This window comes from Moschus berezovskii, chromosome 27, assembly GCF_049115385.1.
Source record: "Moschus berezovskii isolate FMDL1 chromosome 27, NW_MosBer_1.0, whole genome shotgun sequence".
In the NCBI taxonomy this organism is placed as follows: domain Eukaryota; kingdom Metazoa; phylum Chordata; class Mammalia; order Artiodactyla; family Moschidae; genus Moschus; species Moschus berezovskii.
Window position 1 is genome coordinate 12,925,616 of NC_142486.1, and position 18,083 is coordinate 12,943,698.

Here is an 18,083-nt window from a genome sequence, read left to right on the forward strand (position 1 = left end):
AACTCACATCTCTTACATCTCCTACATATAAAGTAGACAAACAATAGGGACCGCCTTCCAGCACCGGAAACTATATTCAGTATCTTATAATAGCCTAAAATGGAGAAGAATCTGAAAAATAATAGATACATAACTGAATCACTTTGCTGTACACCGGAAACTAGCATAGCACTGTACATCAGCTATACTTGGATTTTTTAAATGGTGGGGGGAGGTGGGGGAGTAACGGTAATGCGAGGACAAGAGGGATGGCCCACATGCAGGAATAAACAGAGGTGTTTTCAGGGTTAGTGTCAGTAGAAAGATGGCCTTGACTGGCCAATTTGGCCTGAACAATTAAAAGGAAAAATGGAAAAATAGCTAGTTTGGTAATATGTGTCTCGTTGCTATGCTAAAAATGACAGGGTGACAACCTTTAGAATGAGCTTGGCACTGCGCTTGAGGGACTGAGCATGGAGAGGGAGGGGACTGACTGGGAACAGAGCGCAGTATGGCCCTCAGTTTCTATGAAGAATCTTTTTGACCAAATGTTGGATCTGCTGGGCTTTGGAACACTGCTATTTATTATTTCTAATCTGAGTATTTTGCAATGTATTTATGTCCCTCCTGCAGCACTTGGGATGGTCCCCTCTCATTCCACTCCACTTAGAAAGGTTATAGGATAAATACTAGGTATGAATGGCTTAGGCAGCATTTCCTGTGTCTTAGGGGCTTTCTTAGCTGTGGCCTGAAACTGTCTGCATGAATTTACCCTTAATTGTTTTTGGAAATTCTCCTCCTGAGCCATTGCTTAACCGAACTGGAGGGGTTTTCTGTCCTTTTTCTGTTCTCTTCAGCTGAAGACAGCACGAGAAGCTGCATCATACCCAGGCAGATGCATCCACCAGGCGGGGAACTGAGTGGCGCCCTGCCCCAGCCCCATGTGTGTGATTCCCCTTCCGTTTTAGGGAGAGCAGTGCTGCACAACACAGGGGACTGTGATTGGAACTGAGGATAAAAATGGTGAATGAACCCTTTTGACTTAAAAAAGAAAACTTTGGAAGTTAGAGACAAGTTGGGTTGGTTTTTATTTTTGGTTGGTTGGTTGGTTTTTTGTCCATGTCTGGACTCTAGTCTACTTGAAACTGGCATAGTTGTTGCAGTGCTGGGTATCAAGAATTTTCTGGCTAAAGATGATTGCCTTGCCCTTGGAAAAGCAACTCTTTACAACTCAGAGAAAGAGACTTCCCAGGAAGCCATGGGACCAGTAGGTATTCAGTCCAAAAATCAGAAGTGCTTTGGGGAATAGTCCAAAATAAATATTTGTAGAAACCAGGCTGGCAGGGGAGGCATAGAGCTTTGTTGACCCCATGGTGTTTGAAAACAGGGCGTGGGTCTGGCACTGGTCTTGACCAGGGCAGGGGGCTGCAACTCACAATGGTCCTCTCTGCTCTATGGCCTGAGTTCTTCCCCTCCCACTGTGCTCCTCTGGGAAGCCAGTGGGGCCCAGAAAAAACAAATCCCCCTTCACCTATAACATCCTGTATCTAATTTCTGGAGCTTTTCCTGGGGCTTCCTGGACGCCAAAGTAAGAACCCTTGCCATGCATGGAACAGGCTGAGTCTTGATTCATGAAAATTTGCCCCAATACAGTTGATAGGCAGGATGCATGCAGACTCAAATGCTGAAGTGGGCAGTTTGTCTTGGAGACTGCTCTGTGTGAGAAGTAAGTTAATGAGGTGTGCTGCTCCTTCCTGGATGAACTGAGCTCAAAAAGAGAAAATTAAGCCACTCAGCAAAGTGTGCATTTTCCCTAATAATGAGAGATCCAAAAGAAGGGCCTCATACATCTCATTTATTCAGCCCGTATCTTGTTTTGCAAGGTTTGCTGTTACTAAAAATGATATCCCTCTCTCCTAGGAGTATAAGCAAGGCTTGATGAGGAGGGAAGGAAAGAAAAAAGAGAATTTGGGCCTGGTTAATGCAGTTGACCCCAGCAGCCTTCAGAATTTGAGCTCAGATTAGTCAGTCAAGGGAGACAGTAGGCAGTTGTGTTCAGGATGCTGTCCTTTTAAAGTGTGGAGGTGCCATCACTGATGTTCTAATTGCGGGAGGAGATAAGTGATACCTTTGATCATAAGAAGAGTGGAGGGAATATATTGGGAAGACAGGAGGGTTTTTATCTGTTCATTCACTAAGTGTTTATCTACCAACATTTTGCTGGGGTCTGGGGAAACAGAAAAGGGAAAAAAGACCCCCTGGCCACCCTGCAATGCTGGAGGACAGAGTGAAGAGTGACAGGATGACAGGGGCAGAGGGAGAGAAAGTGACAAAGGAGAGGGCCCTGACATGCTGCTGGGAGTCTGGAGAGCTGCCTGGAGCTGGGCTGAGGGAAGAGGGCAGGCTAGGCAGGAGGAAGGGCACTTTAGGCAGAGAGAAAGGTGTGCGAACTGAGAGGCAGCATTTCTGGTTCTGGGAAGTACAAATATTTACCCTCCCAGGGAGGAGATGAAGTTGGAGAGGTGAGCCAGGGGTCTGAACTTAGATGTCAGGCAAAGACGTTTGAAGCTAATTCCGAAAGCTACTGAAAGCCAAAGAGATAGTGGAAATTAGGATTTTATTAGCATCTCTGAAAGATCGTTATACTAATGGGGTGGATAGAATGGGGTTGAGCTGCAGGTAGACAAGCTGGAGGCCGGGGACGGGTTAGGTGGCCTTGAGTGTCATTCAGGAGAGATTGATGATGTGTAGAGACACAGAAGTAGAAATAGGGGTGGAGCGCAGCGTTGCGAAGAGATCCTAAAGACGGCAGAGGCTTTAGGACTTGATGACCAGTTGGCTACGTTGAACGTGTCATGATTTTGACTTGACTCCCAAAGAGGAAGAGTGGTGCCTCTCAGTGAAGACAGGGAGGTACAGAGAGAGCAGGTGTCAGTTTTAGGAAGGCTGTATTTGGGGTGCTGATGAAACATCCAAGTGGAGAAGCCCAGTGGGAAACAGAAGCTTGAAGCATCTAGAAAGTTGATGCATCTTGAAAGTTGATGGCATCAGGCTGGGATGAGGTCACCCAGAAAGGGTTGATCAAGTGAGAATAGCAGAGAGTGGAAGACAGAGCCTTTAGGAATTTTGGAATTTGGAGTATTAGCAGAAAAGGGCAACCTTTGAAATGAACAAATGGCCAGGGTGGATCCTCCAGTGGAAGAAAAAGCAGAGATGGGGATGAAAATGGCAAGGGTGCCAGGATCCAAGGGTAAATATTGTTTCTGGAAGGGGAGAGGGAACCGTGTTAAATACTGCAGAGAGGATCATCAGCTGGGGTGAAGTTGGGAAGTCTCCATTGACTCTGGCCACCTAGCTGTCACTGGAAATTAACAAGAGCAGTTTTAGCGGAATAGGATTATTCCTAGGAGGTAAATAATGGTGGGATGGGGGATGAATGACAGATAAAGGAGAGAGCCAAAGCGGGCAAAGAGAAGATGGGGATTAAGGCAGTGGGGCAAGGGAGTTTATGGGTGAAAATGGGAAAGACTTGGGTCCCTTCTGTGAGTGGAAGAAGTCAGTGAAGGGAGAGTGAAGCTAGAGGAGAGAGAATAATGGATGAAGCAGGGCGTTTGGAGGGGAGGAGGCTGGAGAGTCCACAGCATGGATGAGAGGGTTACCTCTGGCCTCCTGAGCCCGTTTCCTTCAATGCTGAATTCAGAGGTGGATAGGTTTGTAGGTGGTGAGGGGGACCAGGGAAGTGCTCCCACATTTCCACGTGATGTGCAGAAACCACTTGCAGAACTTGGTCAGGCTCTCTGAGCCAGTGGTTCTAGATGGGCTTTCAATGTGCGTTTCTTTGTTTTGTTTTTTTTTAACTTTTTATTTTGTATTGGGATATAGCTGATTAACAATGTTGTGATAGTTTCAGGTGAATGGCAAAGAGATTCAACCATACGTACACACGTGTCCGTTCTCCCCCAAACCTCCCTCCCATCCAGGCTGCCCCATAAGGTTGAGCAGAATTCACTGTGCCCTACAGTAGGTGTTCGAAAATGTTCTTTTCTATCAGGCTGCCCGGGAATGCTGCTGCTGTTACAGGCCTGCGGCTGCACTTGGAAAATCCTGCTGGTGGCCTCGATTCCCTCTGTGGGGTAGGAGGGACCTGCAAGAGGGAGGTTGCCTGGAGGGAAGGGGAGAAAGTAGGAAGTAGGGATGGGGCGGGGATGGGGGAATTGAGAATTCTGACCTGCCTTGAAGGGTGCAGGGCAGCGACCAGGGCCCCGGGGGACTGGGGACCTTGGATGTGTCTTGTCACCACTGCCGTGGGGGGCATGCTTTCTCCACTCCTGTGAGTGCAAAGGGGAGGAAAGTCAGATGGACAATTGGTTCGCAGCTGGGGTTCTTCAGGGCTGGTGAGAAAGCAAGCCGAGGGAGTGAGTGGAGGATGAAGGCAGGGGTGAAGGAAGTGTGTAGATTTTAGCTGAGCAAGAGCACGAGCGGAGCTGATACACTGAGTGACAGCAGAGTGGCCCAGGACCGGGAGGTCTCATCGGGGTCAGAGTGGGTGTTTGGGGACACAGAGTGGGGAGAACCGGAAGCCAAGGAGGTTGTGGCTGTGGGAGGTGGAGACAGCCTTGGTGCAGCGGCTCTGGACAGTGAGAGGCCATGGGGGTGTTGAGATAATTCCACTGACCAACTAGGGGAGTCCTTCTGGTCATCTCTCATCATGCGCCAGAGGCTCCCTTTCTGTGCCGAGGTGGTGTCTGAGGCTGTCACAGGAAGGAGAGATTGTACAGACAGGGTTCTAATGAGTCGTGACAACTCAATTTGGTGTAAACTTTTTTTTCCAAACCACCACAGGGCAGTGTATCAATGAGGGTCCTCCAGAGAAGTAGAACTAATAAGATATCTATCTATCTACCTACCTGTCTGTCCATCCATCTGTCTATCCATCCATACATCCACTCTCTAGATCAGGTAGGCTGGTCTTTCCAATGGTGGGTACATTGCATTTTCCCAGGGCTCTCAAAGACTGAGCTCACCTGATCCTTAGAAGGACCTTAGCCAGGCACCCAGAGCTAACTACGGTGATGATGTGGACGGTCTCAGAGATGAAGTGTGAGCTGTGTGCCCAGGGTGACAGGTTCAGTGTGTGGCAGAGAGCTTTTTACTTCTGCGATGCCCCCACAATTTACTGAATGGCCACCTTGACCATGAAGGGGCAAGATCGGGGTCCCTGTTCCCCAGAGGGTCTCAGGAGGTCCCGCTCAGGAGAGGGAATTGCCTGTTCCAGCCGAGAGGCTTAACCCACAACTCAGCCTCAGTGGCAGCCTGATCCCATTGCCTGTAGCCGGAGAAGATGCTGCTGCTGGTACAGTGCCATCTGGCCTCTTTGCTTCTTCATTTCCAGGGCCAGAATCTGTTAAAAACAAAAGCCCAAAGAAACCAGGCCCAGGAGTGCACACTCAGAGTAGGTGGGTGTGTACGGTGGGGATGTTCGCGTGTATGGTGGGGAACGGCCTGGGAGGGAGCAGCCGCCAGCCTGCCAGCTCAGGATGGCTGCCGGCCACATCGCAGGGCCTCCGAGGGACCTTCTGGGATGTGCCCCCTCCCCTGGATCAGTGCACAGTAAATGAGATGATTCCCGCCAACAGCCCGCGAGCCTGTCAATAACCATTCTAATCTCCTTGGCAGCCCCCAGAAGTGAATTTACAGCGTCGTGGTAAAAATGGGGCTGCATGATCAATGGATCCCCAGACGGTCTCCTCCAGGAGACACAAATGTATGTTGTAACAAAACTTTATTTTCTTCCGAAAATTGCCTACATGATTAATGTGGCCCGACACAGCCCAAGCTGTTCAGCATAAAAAACAGCTGTATTTCCTGCTCCCTCTCACTCCATTCCTTCATCCTGTCCTCTTTGTTTTGCTCTGGAACACGTGGTCTCATCCATTGTACAGGCTCACACGCGGAGGAAGAGGATGCGTTTGAAATGCACCAGCTCTGACTTCCATTCTGCTCTGTTTCCACTTGGTATTTCAAAGTGCCTTAAACTAAACATAAAACCAAATTCCCCAGTGCTCCAGGGAGAGAGTACTGGTGCTTCCATCATGGAACCATGCAGAGCTGGATCCCAGGGTACCAGTGTCATCTCTTACATCATCAGGCGCCTCCAGGGAGGCCCAAGCTCTAAGCCCCAGAGTCCAGCCTGGATGAAAAACATTCTTCTCTTGAACCCCAGGGCTTCCCAGGTGGTGCTAGTGGTAAAAATCTGCCAGTGTGGGAGACATAAGAGATGGGTCGGGAAGATCCCCTGGAGGAGGGCGTGGCAACCCACTCCAGTATTCTTGCCTGCAGAATCCCGTGGACAGAGGAGCCTGGCGGGCTACAGTCCATAGGGTCGCAGAAGAGTTGGACACGAGTGAAGTGACTTAGTGCACACTTGAACTCCTGTCTTCAGAGATGGGAAAATGCTGGATGTTAGGTCCCATTTCCGGCCGTCAGGCGGATTCTAGGAACACTTGCAAGAAGAGTTAGGGCGTGTCAGGCAGCACAGTCGTAGTGGATAGAGGACCCGCGTCCTTGATTTTGATTAATTTCACGTGCGTTTCGTGTCTCTCCCCAGTGTGTGAGCTCCATGAGAGCAGAGATCTCCTGTATAGTGCTGGGTACTTAGTAGGTCCGAGAGATGTCTTAGTTTGGGTTCTCCCACAAACCGACTCTGAAACAAAGACTTGAGAGCATTAGTTTATTTGGGCAGTGAAAAGACCACCGCTAAGGGGAAGTATAACTGAGAAGGGAAGGCATCCCCCAAAGTGGGTGTTATGTAAGTTGTGGGTGATGGAGATTAATCCCACAGGGGGAAAAACTCTAGGGGCCCATGTTAAACCCACCCCTCAGAGTCAACCAGCTCAAGGGCTGAGGCAGCTGGGGGTGTTTATACATCGTTTCCCAGCCACCTCTGGATGAGAACTAATGGTGGTGTGCGTGCGCATCCGTCAGTCGTGTCCAGCTCATTGCAACCCCATGGACTGCAGCCCGCCCAGCTCCTCTGTCCATAGGATTCTCCAGGCAAGAATACTCAGACTAGGTGGGTGTGTGTGTACTGAAATGAGATCAGGTGGTCCATGCGGCTGTGGCCTCCAGGATACAGCCTATGTGTGCCCAAGCCGCGTGCTTCCTATGGGGTGGTAAATTTGGGAGACGTGAAGCTGGTTTTCTTAACTGTCTCCTCCTTAGGTTTTTTTTTTTTCTGTTCTTAGCCAAGAGAGGCCAGGAGGGAACCAATGATTCTCGGGCTGGGAGAACAGGTACCGGGATCCAGCTGCCATCCTGACCGCGTGCAGCCACAGTGCCGCTGCCTTTCTCCTTCCACTGATCTGCTCTTCCCTGCTCTCTTCCCCCAGGTGTAAGGAGCTGAAGTACTCCAAGGAGCTGCCCCAGATATCCATCATATTTATCTTCGTGAACGAGGCCCTGTCGGTGATCCTGCGCTCAGTTCACAGCGCCGTCAACCACACGCCAACCCACCTGCTGAAGGAGATCATCCTAGTGGATGACAACAGTGACGAAGGTATGGGGGCCGCCAGCCTGCGTGCCGTTTTCTGAGAAGATGCAAGCACACGGTGCACAGTGTCAGCGGGGGATCCCTTATTTCATTCCACCCTGAGCCCAAGTGTCTCTGTCTCTGGGGCAGAGCTGGGGAATGGGGGCTGTTTGGGGGGAAGTAATTCAAGCAAACACTAGTTCATTACTTGAGTCTTCTAGCGCAGGGGTCTCCCAATCCCCCCCCACCCCCCAGTCTGCATAGCAGGCTAGCACATGGAGCAAAGCTTCATCTGTATTTACAGCCACTCCCCATCGCTCACATCACTGCAGGAGTTCCACCTCCTATCAGATCAGCAGCGGCATTAGATTCTCATAGTAGCGCCAGCCCTACTGTGAATTGCACAGGCGAGGGATATAGGTTGCATGCCCCTTATGAGAATCATCTGGAAACCATCCCCATCTCCACGGAAAAATTATCTCCCATGAAATCCATCCCTGCTGCCAAAATGGTTGGGGACCACTGCTCTAGGGCTCTTAAGAATAAATAACTGGTTATGTGTCTAGACTAATTCCCCTCTTCATATTACCTAAAGTAGATGACATGGAAGAGCTGAATTCCTCTGCAGTCCCCCCACCCCATCTCCCTTGTCCTTTTCTGAGAGGCAAAAGAGAAAGGAAAGTTCTGTCCTGTGATGGGAACTGTTTACCATATGTCAGAATTTCCTTCTGTGCCACTGTGCCCAAAATGATTGTCGGTAGAAGTGCACCGTGTTTGCACATCTTTTGGCGTTCAGTTCTGCTAGGAATGATGGCTCAATTAAAAAATATAAAACAAGCAAATATTGGATAGCAATAACAAAATGCCTTTTAAGTCCTTGGAGATGGAGGTCTAATTCCAAGGTGGTTGTAGAGGGCTTGCTTTGGCTAACTGTGCCTTTGTTTTGCCTCTCAGCCTACAAAATTCACTGCAGGGAGAAAGCCACACGAGCTGAGGACCTCAAAGGAAGGCAGCCAGCGTGCATACTTAAGGCCAGGGAGGTTTATCTTCTGAGAAACAGAAGGATTAGCGGCAGAGTGAACTCCTTGCTTTCGTTGTGATCAGTAGAGGATTACCCTGTGCTCCTGGGTCAGGAGAGGGTGAGGTAAAGGCAGGACGGTGTCATGGATCCTGTTGGAAACCTGATTATCTTCAGGAGCTCTGAGGAGTCTATCGCATTTCATCAGCCCAGGAGTTGAAGTCCCCTTGCCCCTCCTGAACCTGTTGACTGTTACCAGGGAAGGGTTTGCTTAGGTCTGGATCCAGGAATGTGCCCTCAGGGCATCACCATCTTCTGGGCCTCCAGAGTTTGAGGCTAATGAGTCATTTACTGGATTTTTCATATCCTTATTTTTCTCCCTTTTTCTCTGGCCATTTCATGATCTATTTTCTTCTAAAACTGACCTTGAGAGTCTTCTTGGGAGAAGGTGATTCTTTCAGTTCCCTGAAGCCTGATAAGTCGTGGCTCCAATGGCTTTCTCTGCAACCTCTCAGCTTGCGCCTGCAGACCTCTGGCTTCAGACGTACTTACAAACTCTCTGCAAGGAGTCCTGGCTCTACTTCCACTCCATTTGCTGGCTAAGCCCCGCTTATTCCCCAGGTGTCCCCTGTCTGTCTCTTCATGGGAGATTCCTTTGTTGACATCCTGAGACACTTGTTCTGTGCTGCTTCAGCTCCCTGTGCCCTCCTGTAGCACACAGCATGTGAGGTCACTGTGTCCTGCACAGCTGGACTCCTTATGCTGGGCAGGATCTGGTTTCACAGGACCTGGCTGCTAGCCAACTCTCTGTGAGTCTGACCCTGTTACTGAACAAAAGTTTGTGTGCCCAATACACAGTTAGGTCAAACCAACAGAAACACTGGAGTTTGGAGCAGACAGGACTATGCAAGGAGACAGGTGGTTCATGCTTAAAAAGCCCCAAACTCCTGGTAACAGTTCAGCAAAGCACTTTTAAAGGCAGGGGAGGGAGGCACCATGTTAGCTTTCACAAACTTCTTGGTGTTGGAATCCTTTGTTCTTGCAGCTGTCCACTAGGCCAGGTCAGGATGTTCCTGTAAACCTCCAACAAGACTAATGTTATTCTCTGTTCTGCAACTTTTATCTCTGGATGAATGGAAAAATGTTATATACCCTTAAAGGTTAGAGCCTTGAAAACAGGCTGTCTTGTATGTTTCAGGCTATCGCCAACATCCTTTTACAAAAGGTGCAGAGCCAGCATGGCTAAGCATGACAGTCAACGGAGCACAAAGGTTAAAGTAAAAGGAACAGATCTAACATGGAGTCAGATTTGTTCTTCTGTTTACAACTCAGCTGGACAGTAAGCAGAGAAGCTGAATAGGGCTGGGAAAGGGGTGTTAGGGGCTAGCAGTGAAGCGACCAGAGGTGGTGCAGAGCAGAGCTGGAAGACCCAGAGAAGAAAACAGACAGTAGGTGCTAGACTGAACTGGGGTGAGGACACACCACCAGTGGGACTCCTTCCCCAAGGGGAGATCTCAGCAGACTCTGCCTGCGAGGAAGGCATGGAAGGACAAGCTAGTGTCAACCAGAACATGAGCTCTGAGAGAACAGGGGTCTCTGATAGATGTCTTAGTGTGGGGTCCCCCAGAACAGCCCCTGAAACTAAGATTTGAGTGCAGTAGTTTTTTTGGGAGATAAAGTGCATCATCAGAGGAGTAGGGAAGTAAGACAAAGAAGGGAAGCAAAGCCAGAGTAACGCCCACCCCTCAAGAGTCCATCTTCTCAAGGGCGAGGGAGCTGGGGTATTGACACACCTTTAGCATCAGGTGCTTTCACATCAGCACCTCCTGGAACCCTGACTTGGAAGAAGTTCTGCATCATGAGATCTGGGGTGGGTCTAAGAATTTACATTTTTCACAAACTTCCTGGTGTGCTACTGGTGTAGGGACCACACTTTGAAATGGGTTAAGTACCATTTCAGTGGTTCACACTTGAGGTCTAAATGAAGATGATTAGTGGGTGAGAAAAAGTGGGGAAGAGGTATTTGTTTCAGTCTGATCCTAAAGTTAATTCTCATTCATCCTTCCCTGTCCCCTGAGATACCTAGGCAACCCAGAATGGACTCCATTAATAGAGTTTCCATCTTTTCTGTCCCAGGTCTCAGTTCAGTTCAGTTCAGTTCAGTCGCTCAGTCGTGTCTGACTCTTTGCGACCCCATGAATCGCAGCACGCCAGGCCTCCCTGTCCATCACCAACTCCCGGAGTTCACTCAAACTCATATCCATCGAGTCGGTGATGCCATCCAGCCTTCTCATTCTCTGTCATCCCCTTCTCCTCCCGCCCCCAATCCTTCCCAGCATCAGAGTCTTTTCCAGTGAGTCAACTCGTCGCATGAGGTGGCCAAAGTATTGGAGTTTCAGCTTTAGCCTCAGTCCTTCCAATGAACACCCAGGATTGATCGCCTTTAGAATGGACTAGCACCTGTATTTTTCTCCAGGCTAAACGTGCCTTCTCTATATCTGGAAGAGGAATTTAACTTTTTATTTTTATTTGTGACTAGTATTAACAGATTTTGTAAATGTTCTATACACACTTGAAAAGACACCCCCACACACTGTAATCATGAAATTGAATTCCTGCCAGACATCAATTTTGTGTATTTAGCTAGACTATGAGTTTATTTTCTTAAGTCTTTTTGATAATGGTGTTTTAAAATCTCTTCCTACAATATCTACTCATTCCTGTGTTCTTAATAACATTTGATTCCTGTATCTTGTTGTCAGTTTCTTTGGCAACTATAGATTTGTATCTGCATGGCTTCACTATTAGCAGTGGTTGTTACCATTATGTAATGCTCCCTTTATCTTAAAAACATGCTTTTTTCCCCCCTGCATGAATATAGTTTGACTAACATTAATATTGTTATCCCTGCTTACCTTCTGTTTGAATTTGATTAAAACATTTTTTCAAACCTTACCGGTTTTTTTTTTCCTGATCTTAAAAGTAATGCACGCTCTTTGTAGGGACATTTGAATCTATCAAAAAGTGCATATAATTGGACAGAAACAAATACCAAGAGACTAACCAGAAGCAACTGCTAATTTACCCATGTTCTCACCTCTTTTTTTATGCATGTTTTACATTAGGCTCCTGTAATAAAAACAAGTTAATCTTTTTCTTGTTTTCCTTCCCTGAACTGTGAAGCAGAAATATCCCTTTTTATTAAAAAAAAAAAAAAAAAAGTTCTGCAACCTTCATTTTAATGAGGGTAGAATGGGTCTTTCTCAGGCCGGTAAAGACCAGCTCAGGTGGGATGTAGCCCTTCACCTCCATGTTATCACATACATTTAAGGAAAAAAAAATAGGCTTTTAAAGGAATTTAAGAAAAAAAAAAAAAGACTGGCTCAGGGAAAAGGGCTAATAGTCAGGTGACTCTGGATCTGTGTACACACGTAAATCAGGGACTTTCCTAATTAGTTTTTTTTTCTAAGTGATTTGTTTCATTCACCTTGAATATTGACATTGGCCTACATTAAGCCCAAGGAAGGGGCAATTCTTTGTATGCTTGTGAGTTATTATACTGAAATCACTCATATGTGGCCACATCTGGCCTTGCTAGCAGCTTCCTTCTTGGCATCTTTCTCATCTGGAGGCCCTGGCACCACTGTCTTCTGATTGTTCTCCAGTCTTCCTCTTTCTGCTTCAGTTGGGATCACTCATGGTTCTCCAGCTTTCTGGGTGGCTCAGCTGAGAAAAAAAATCCTCCTGCAATGCAGGAGACCTGGATTCAATCCCTGGGTTGGGAAGATTCCCCTGGAGGAAAGCATGGCAACCCTCTCCGGTATTCTTGCCTGGAGAATCCCCATGGACAGAGGAGCCAGGAGCCTGGTGGGCTACAGTCCATGGGGTCACAAAGAGTCGGACACGACTGACCAACTGAACAGCAACAAAGGCCTACAAAAGCTTCTTCTGGGGAAGGCATCTCGGTCATCAGTGACCCCAGAGAAGCACAGGGCTCACCCTGGTGGGGGCAGCTGGCAGAGCTACTGTGTGAACCAGATAGTGGGTGTAAGGCAGAAAGCTGGACCGATGGAATGAACTGACCTGTGTTTTCTGCTTCTGACCTCATCGAGGTGTACTGCCTATCTTCAGGGGGAAGTATAAGGATGAAATCAATGTCCTTAGCTGATCCAGGCAGCACATGTGAAATACCAGCACACACTTAGCCTCTGCTCAGAACATCTAGTTATAGGGAAGAATGGGGACCAGACTCCTTCGAATGATCTACCCTCTGCTTTAAGTGTGGTCAGCTTGCAGGGGAGATAGTAATATTAGCCGTCAACACATCTGCATCCAGTCACACCACTCCCATATGGACAGTTGGCCATGGTGCATCTATCTGTCTTCCTCGTCCTCCTGCAGCTCTCTTTTGCCCCCACCTGTGTTGGATTCCATCTCTCTTTCTTGGTTTATGTTCTTATTTTGGTGAAACTCAGCGTCTCAGGCTTCCTGAGAAATATTATAAGGAAGATAGAATCTTTTGAGATCATCCATGTCTGAAAGAAGCTTTGTCCTAATCTTTCTTAGGACAGAAAGATGATGTGTGAATGATGACCTGATTAAATTAGATATCACCTTTTATTTTTTTTCCAGAATGTTGATGGGTTTGCGCCATTATTTTATATCTTTCAGTGTTTTTTAGAAGAAACAGAGGAGTCCAGATTCCTTAATCTTTTGCATGTTTCTTTCCCTTCCGGAATCTTCATTTTGTTTGTGGAGTTTGGAAATTCACAATGATGAGCCTTGTAGGTTCATTTTCAACCTTTGGTCATTCAGTGGCATCAATGTGGAATCTACTGTCAGTTTTTGGAAAATTTCTTGGAATATTTAATTGGTAATTCCTCTCCATTCTTTTCAATTCTCTCTTTAGGCATCTCCCATTATATTCCATTATTAAACCTCCTAGATTGAAAGCCCTAATTTTCTTATCTTCTATCTTTCCTTATCTTTTTGATCTGATATGTTTGCTTTCTTCAATTTTATTTCCTTTCCCTTCTTTTCAGTTTTTAAATTTCTGCTGTCACGATTTTGCTTCCAAGTCCTCATTTTTATTCTCTGTAAGTTTCTTTTTATAGTGTATTGTTTTCATTTAGTGGAAGCAATATGTTTTCTGATCCCTTGGAGGATATTAATAATGTCTTGTTTGGTTTTTCAGTTTTCTCCCTGTGTATTCTGTTTCCACAAGGTGCTTTCTTTTTTTCCTCGTTGGTATGTAGTTTCTGTCTCCCGCCTTTGGGGGCTTTCTTGCATGTCCAGCTAGCCTGTTGTCTGCTCATGATTACCTCTTAAAAGGTGATTGGACAGCCAGGGGCTGGAGGAGAGAAAAATGGGGCATTATTGTATCATGGATTCAGTTTCATTTGAGAAGATGAAAAAGTTCTGGAGATGGATGGTGGTGATGTGCTTGTACAACAATGTGATTATATTTACTCTCACTGAACTGTAAAGTAAAATTTCACACTATATATACATGCATGTATATATATATATATATATACACACACGCACACACACTCTGAGTGTTTAGACTTCCTTGGTTTGACAGCAGAGGCGTCAGACACATCTGCCAATCTGTGGACCCCCTTCCAGGCTCCCCAGCTTTGTGGCTGACGTCTCACTTTGTGTCTTCTCTGACCTTGAAGGTCATAGGTTTGTCTATTTTATTTTTTAATCCCTTTCCTATAGTCTTCAGCAGCTGGTGTCAAATTTGTGAGTTACATTCTTCATCTTATCCCAGAAATTCTATATTCATTTTTAAGAACTTTCGTAGAAATTGAATTTGTTCTCCAAATGCATGTACTGTCCCATGAAAAGTATGTGAAAGTGTCTCTTTGTTTGTATCCTCACCAACACTAGACCTTATTCATCTTTGTCATCTTTGCTGTTCTGGTGAGTCACAAGTGCATATCATTTTTCATTTTTAAATCTGCAATTTTGGGATGTTAGTGGTGTTGAACACTTTTTCATATATTTGACCATATTTTCTTTCTTAATGGATTTGCCTGATAATGACACTCAATTTTTTTCTATTGGGATATTTATCTTATTGATTGATTTATAAGAACTTTGTATATATTTTAAAAAAACTTTTTAACCTTCATTTTATAGATACTTCTTTCAATTTGAGCTCTCACTTTAATTTGTTGACAATGTTTTTAGACAAGCATAAATTTTGCATTTTTATATAGTCAAACCCATCAATCTTTTCCTTGAGTAATGTCCTAAGGAAGTTATTTATAATTCTTAGAAGGTACAAATATTTATGCATATTTTCTTATAGGTAAACATTTCTTTTCAAAGTAAATTCTAGCAAACTAAATATTTTTAGATCAGGTCTGAGAAAGTTTTAGTCTAGAGATTCTTGTCTGAAAGTATGGTTATCTAGAGGTATTTACTAATTCATCCTCACCATTTATTTGAAGTATTTGTTTTCATATGCTAAAATATTTTAGGTTTGGAAACATTGAGGCTGAATCACATGAGGACTGATTGGTTATGAAGGAGGGTAAATAAGAGGGAGGTGTCAGAGAGCAGTCCCAGGGTCCTGGCTACAGTGACAGGACAGGTTGGTACTCTCCATTATGATAAGGAATATGGTGGCACAGTGGTAAGGAATCTGCGTGCCAGTGCAGGAGACACAAGAGACACAGGTTCGATCTCTGGGTCAGGAAGATACCCTGCAGAAGGAAATGGCAACCCACTGCAGTATTCTTGCCTAGAAAATCCTGTGGACAGAGGAGCCTGGTGGGCTACAGTCCATGGCATCGCAGAGTCAGACATGACTGAGCAGCTGAACCACCACCAGGCTTGGGAGAGGGACTGAGTTCACCTTTTGGATATGTCATGGCCGGGTTCCCCTGGAACTTTGCTGTGCCTTCCAAACTGAAGGGAAACATTAGCCATTAAGTTGAAATAATATTAGAAACTTCTTTATTTCCACTACTATAATCTTTAATGCATAAAATTATATGCATAATACATGTCTTATCAGTAGTTTCTAAAAAAATTTTTTTTTCTCTTTTCCTTAAGCAGTATGTGGAGGTCTTGGCTAAGGCACCTACCTTTTCTGAGCTTGAGTAAATTGTGGGTGATAGAGGCTTATATGCATAAATTATGGGCTTTCTTGGTGATGCTTGTAAAGCACATTGTACTGAGTTGGCCAAAAAATGGTTCAATTTCTCCATAAGATAGTATGGAAAATCCCGAATGAACTTTTGGCCAATCCAGTAAAAGTTCTGGCAGTATAATAAAATGTGTAACTATTGAGTGTGCTTGTGTACTTGATATGCCAACTCCAGCTTATTCTTCAACATCTATTTTTGCATCACCTCCACTGGGAAGACTTCCTGGATTTCCTAGCTGTAGCTGAGTTGGGGACCCTCTCAACCTCTGCTCCTGGAAACCGGTGTATCATTTGGCTCAGCACTTAGCTCGCTGTATTATCCCTGTGCACTTGCCCATCTCTCAACTATAGGATCCTTGACGGCAAGAACCAGAGCCCTTCTGCACATGTGTCCCCAGTGCCTTGTGTACTGCCAAGTTACAGGGCTGACTGGATCAGTTCAGTTCAGTTCAGTTCAGTCGCTCAGTCGTGTCCGACTCTCTGCGACCCCATGAATCACAGCACGCCAGGCCTCCCTGTCCATCACCAACTCCCGGAGTTCACTCAGACTCATGTCCACAGAGTCGGTGATGCCATCTCATCCTCTGTCGTCCCCTTCTCCTCCCGCCCCCAACCTTTCCCAGCATCAGAGTCTTTTCCAGTGAGTCAACTCGTCGCATGAGGTGGCCAAAGTATTGGAGTTTCAGCTTTAGCATCAGTCCTTCCAATGAACACCCAGGATTGATCTCCTTTAGAATGGACTGGTTGGATCTCCTTGCAGTCCAAGGGACTCTCAAGAGTCTTCTCCAGCACCACAGTTCAAACAGTCTTTGGGACTCTGTGGGAGAGGGTGAAGGTGGAATGATTGGGGAGAATGGAATTGTAGCATGTATATTATCATAAGTGACCAGTCCAGGTTCGACGCATAAATTTTCCTCTGTTCATTTCTTTGCATTTGTGCTTTTTTAATAAAAATACTTTTAACTGTAAAGAAAAAAAAAATTATAAAAAAAAAAAATAAATAAATTTTGAGAAAGTCACAAAAAAAAAAAAGCATCAATTCTTCAACGATCAGCTTTCTTCACAGTCCAACTCTCACATCCATACATGACCACGGGAAAAACATAGCCTTGACTAGACAGACCTTTGTTGGCAAAGTAATGTCTCTGCTTTTTAATATACTATCAAGGTTGGTCATAACTTTCCTTCCAAGGAGCAAGCGTCTTTTAATTTCATGGCTGCAATCAGCATCCGCAGTGATTTTGGAGCCCAAAAAAAATAAAGTCTGACACTGTTTCCCCATCTATTTCCCATGAAGTGATGGGACCAGATGCCATGATCTTTGTTTTCTGAATGTTGAGCTTCAAGCCAGCCTTTTCACTCTCCTCTTTCACTTTCATCAAGAGGCTTTTGAGTTCCTCTTCACTTTCTGCCATAAGGGTGGTGTCATCTGCATATCTGAGGTTATTGATATTTCTCCCAGCAATCTTGATTCCAGCTTGTGCTTCTTCCAGCCCAGCGTTCCTCATGATGTACTCTGCATATAAGTTAAATAAGCAAGGTGACAATATACAGCCTTGACGTACGCCTTTTCCTATTTGGAACCAGTCTGTTGTTCCATGTACAGTTCTGATTGTTGCTTCCTGACCTGCATACAGGTTTCTCAAGAGGCAGGTCAGGTGGCCTGGTATTCCCATCTCTTTCAGAATGTTCCACAGTTTATTGTGATCCACACAGTCAAAGGCTTTGGCATAGTCAATAAAGCAGAAATAGATGTTTTTCTAGAACTCTCCTGCTTTTTCCATGATCCGGTGGATGTTGGCAATTTGATCTCGGGTGCCTCTGCCTTGTCTAAAACCTGCTTGAACATCTGGGAGTTCACGGTTCACATATTGCTGACGCCTGGCTTGGAGAATTTTGAGCATGACTTTACTAGCATGTGAGATGAGAGCAATTGTGTGGTAGTTTGAGCATTCTTTGGCATTGCCTTTCTTTGGGATTGGAATGAAGACTGACCTTTTCCAGTCCTGTGGCCACTGCTGAGTTTTCCAGATTTGCTGTCATATTGAGTTCAGCACTTTCACAGCATCATCTTTTAAGATTTGAAACAGCTCAACTGGAATTCCATCACCTCCACTAGCTTTGTTCGTAGTGATGCTTTCTAAGGCCCACTTGACTTCACATTCCAAGATGTCTGGCTCTAGGTCAGTGATCACGTTATCATGACTATCTTGGTTGTGAAGATCTTTTTTGTACAGTTCTTCTGTGTATTCTTGCCACCTCTTCTTAATATCTTCTGCTTCTGTTAGGTCCATACCATTTCTGTCCTTTATTGAGCCCATCTTTGCATGAAATGTTCCCTTGGAATCTCTAATTTTCTTGAAGAGATCTCTTGTTTTTCCTATTCTGTTGTTTTC

The 18,083-nt window shown here is 45.7% G+C and overlaps 1 protein-coding gene across 2 annotated transcripts in view; it reads left to right on the forward strand.

The window, feature by feature from the left end:
• GALNT17 (polypeptide N-acetylgalactosaminyltransferase 17) overlaps positions 1–18,083 on the forward strand; it is a 440,942-nt gene that overhangs the window by 207,080 nt on the left and 215,779 nt on the right. For both annotated transcript variants that reach the window (XM_055409983.2, XM_088832981.1), the window contains exon 3: positions 7,368–7,534. In XM_055409983.2, coding sequence (XP_055265958.1) covers positions 7,368–7,534 — 167 coding nt within the window. The remainder of the gene's footprint in view (positions 1–7,367; positions 7,535–18,083) is intronic.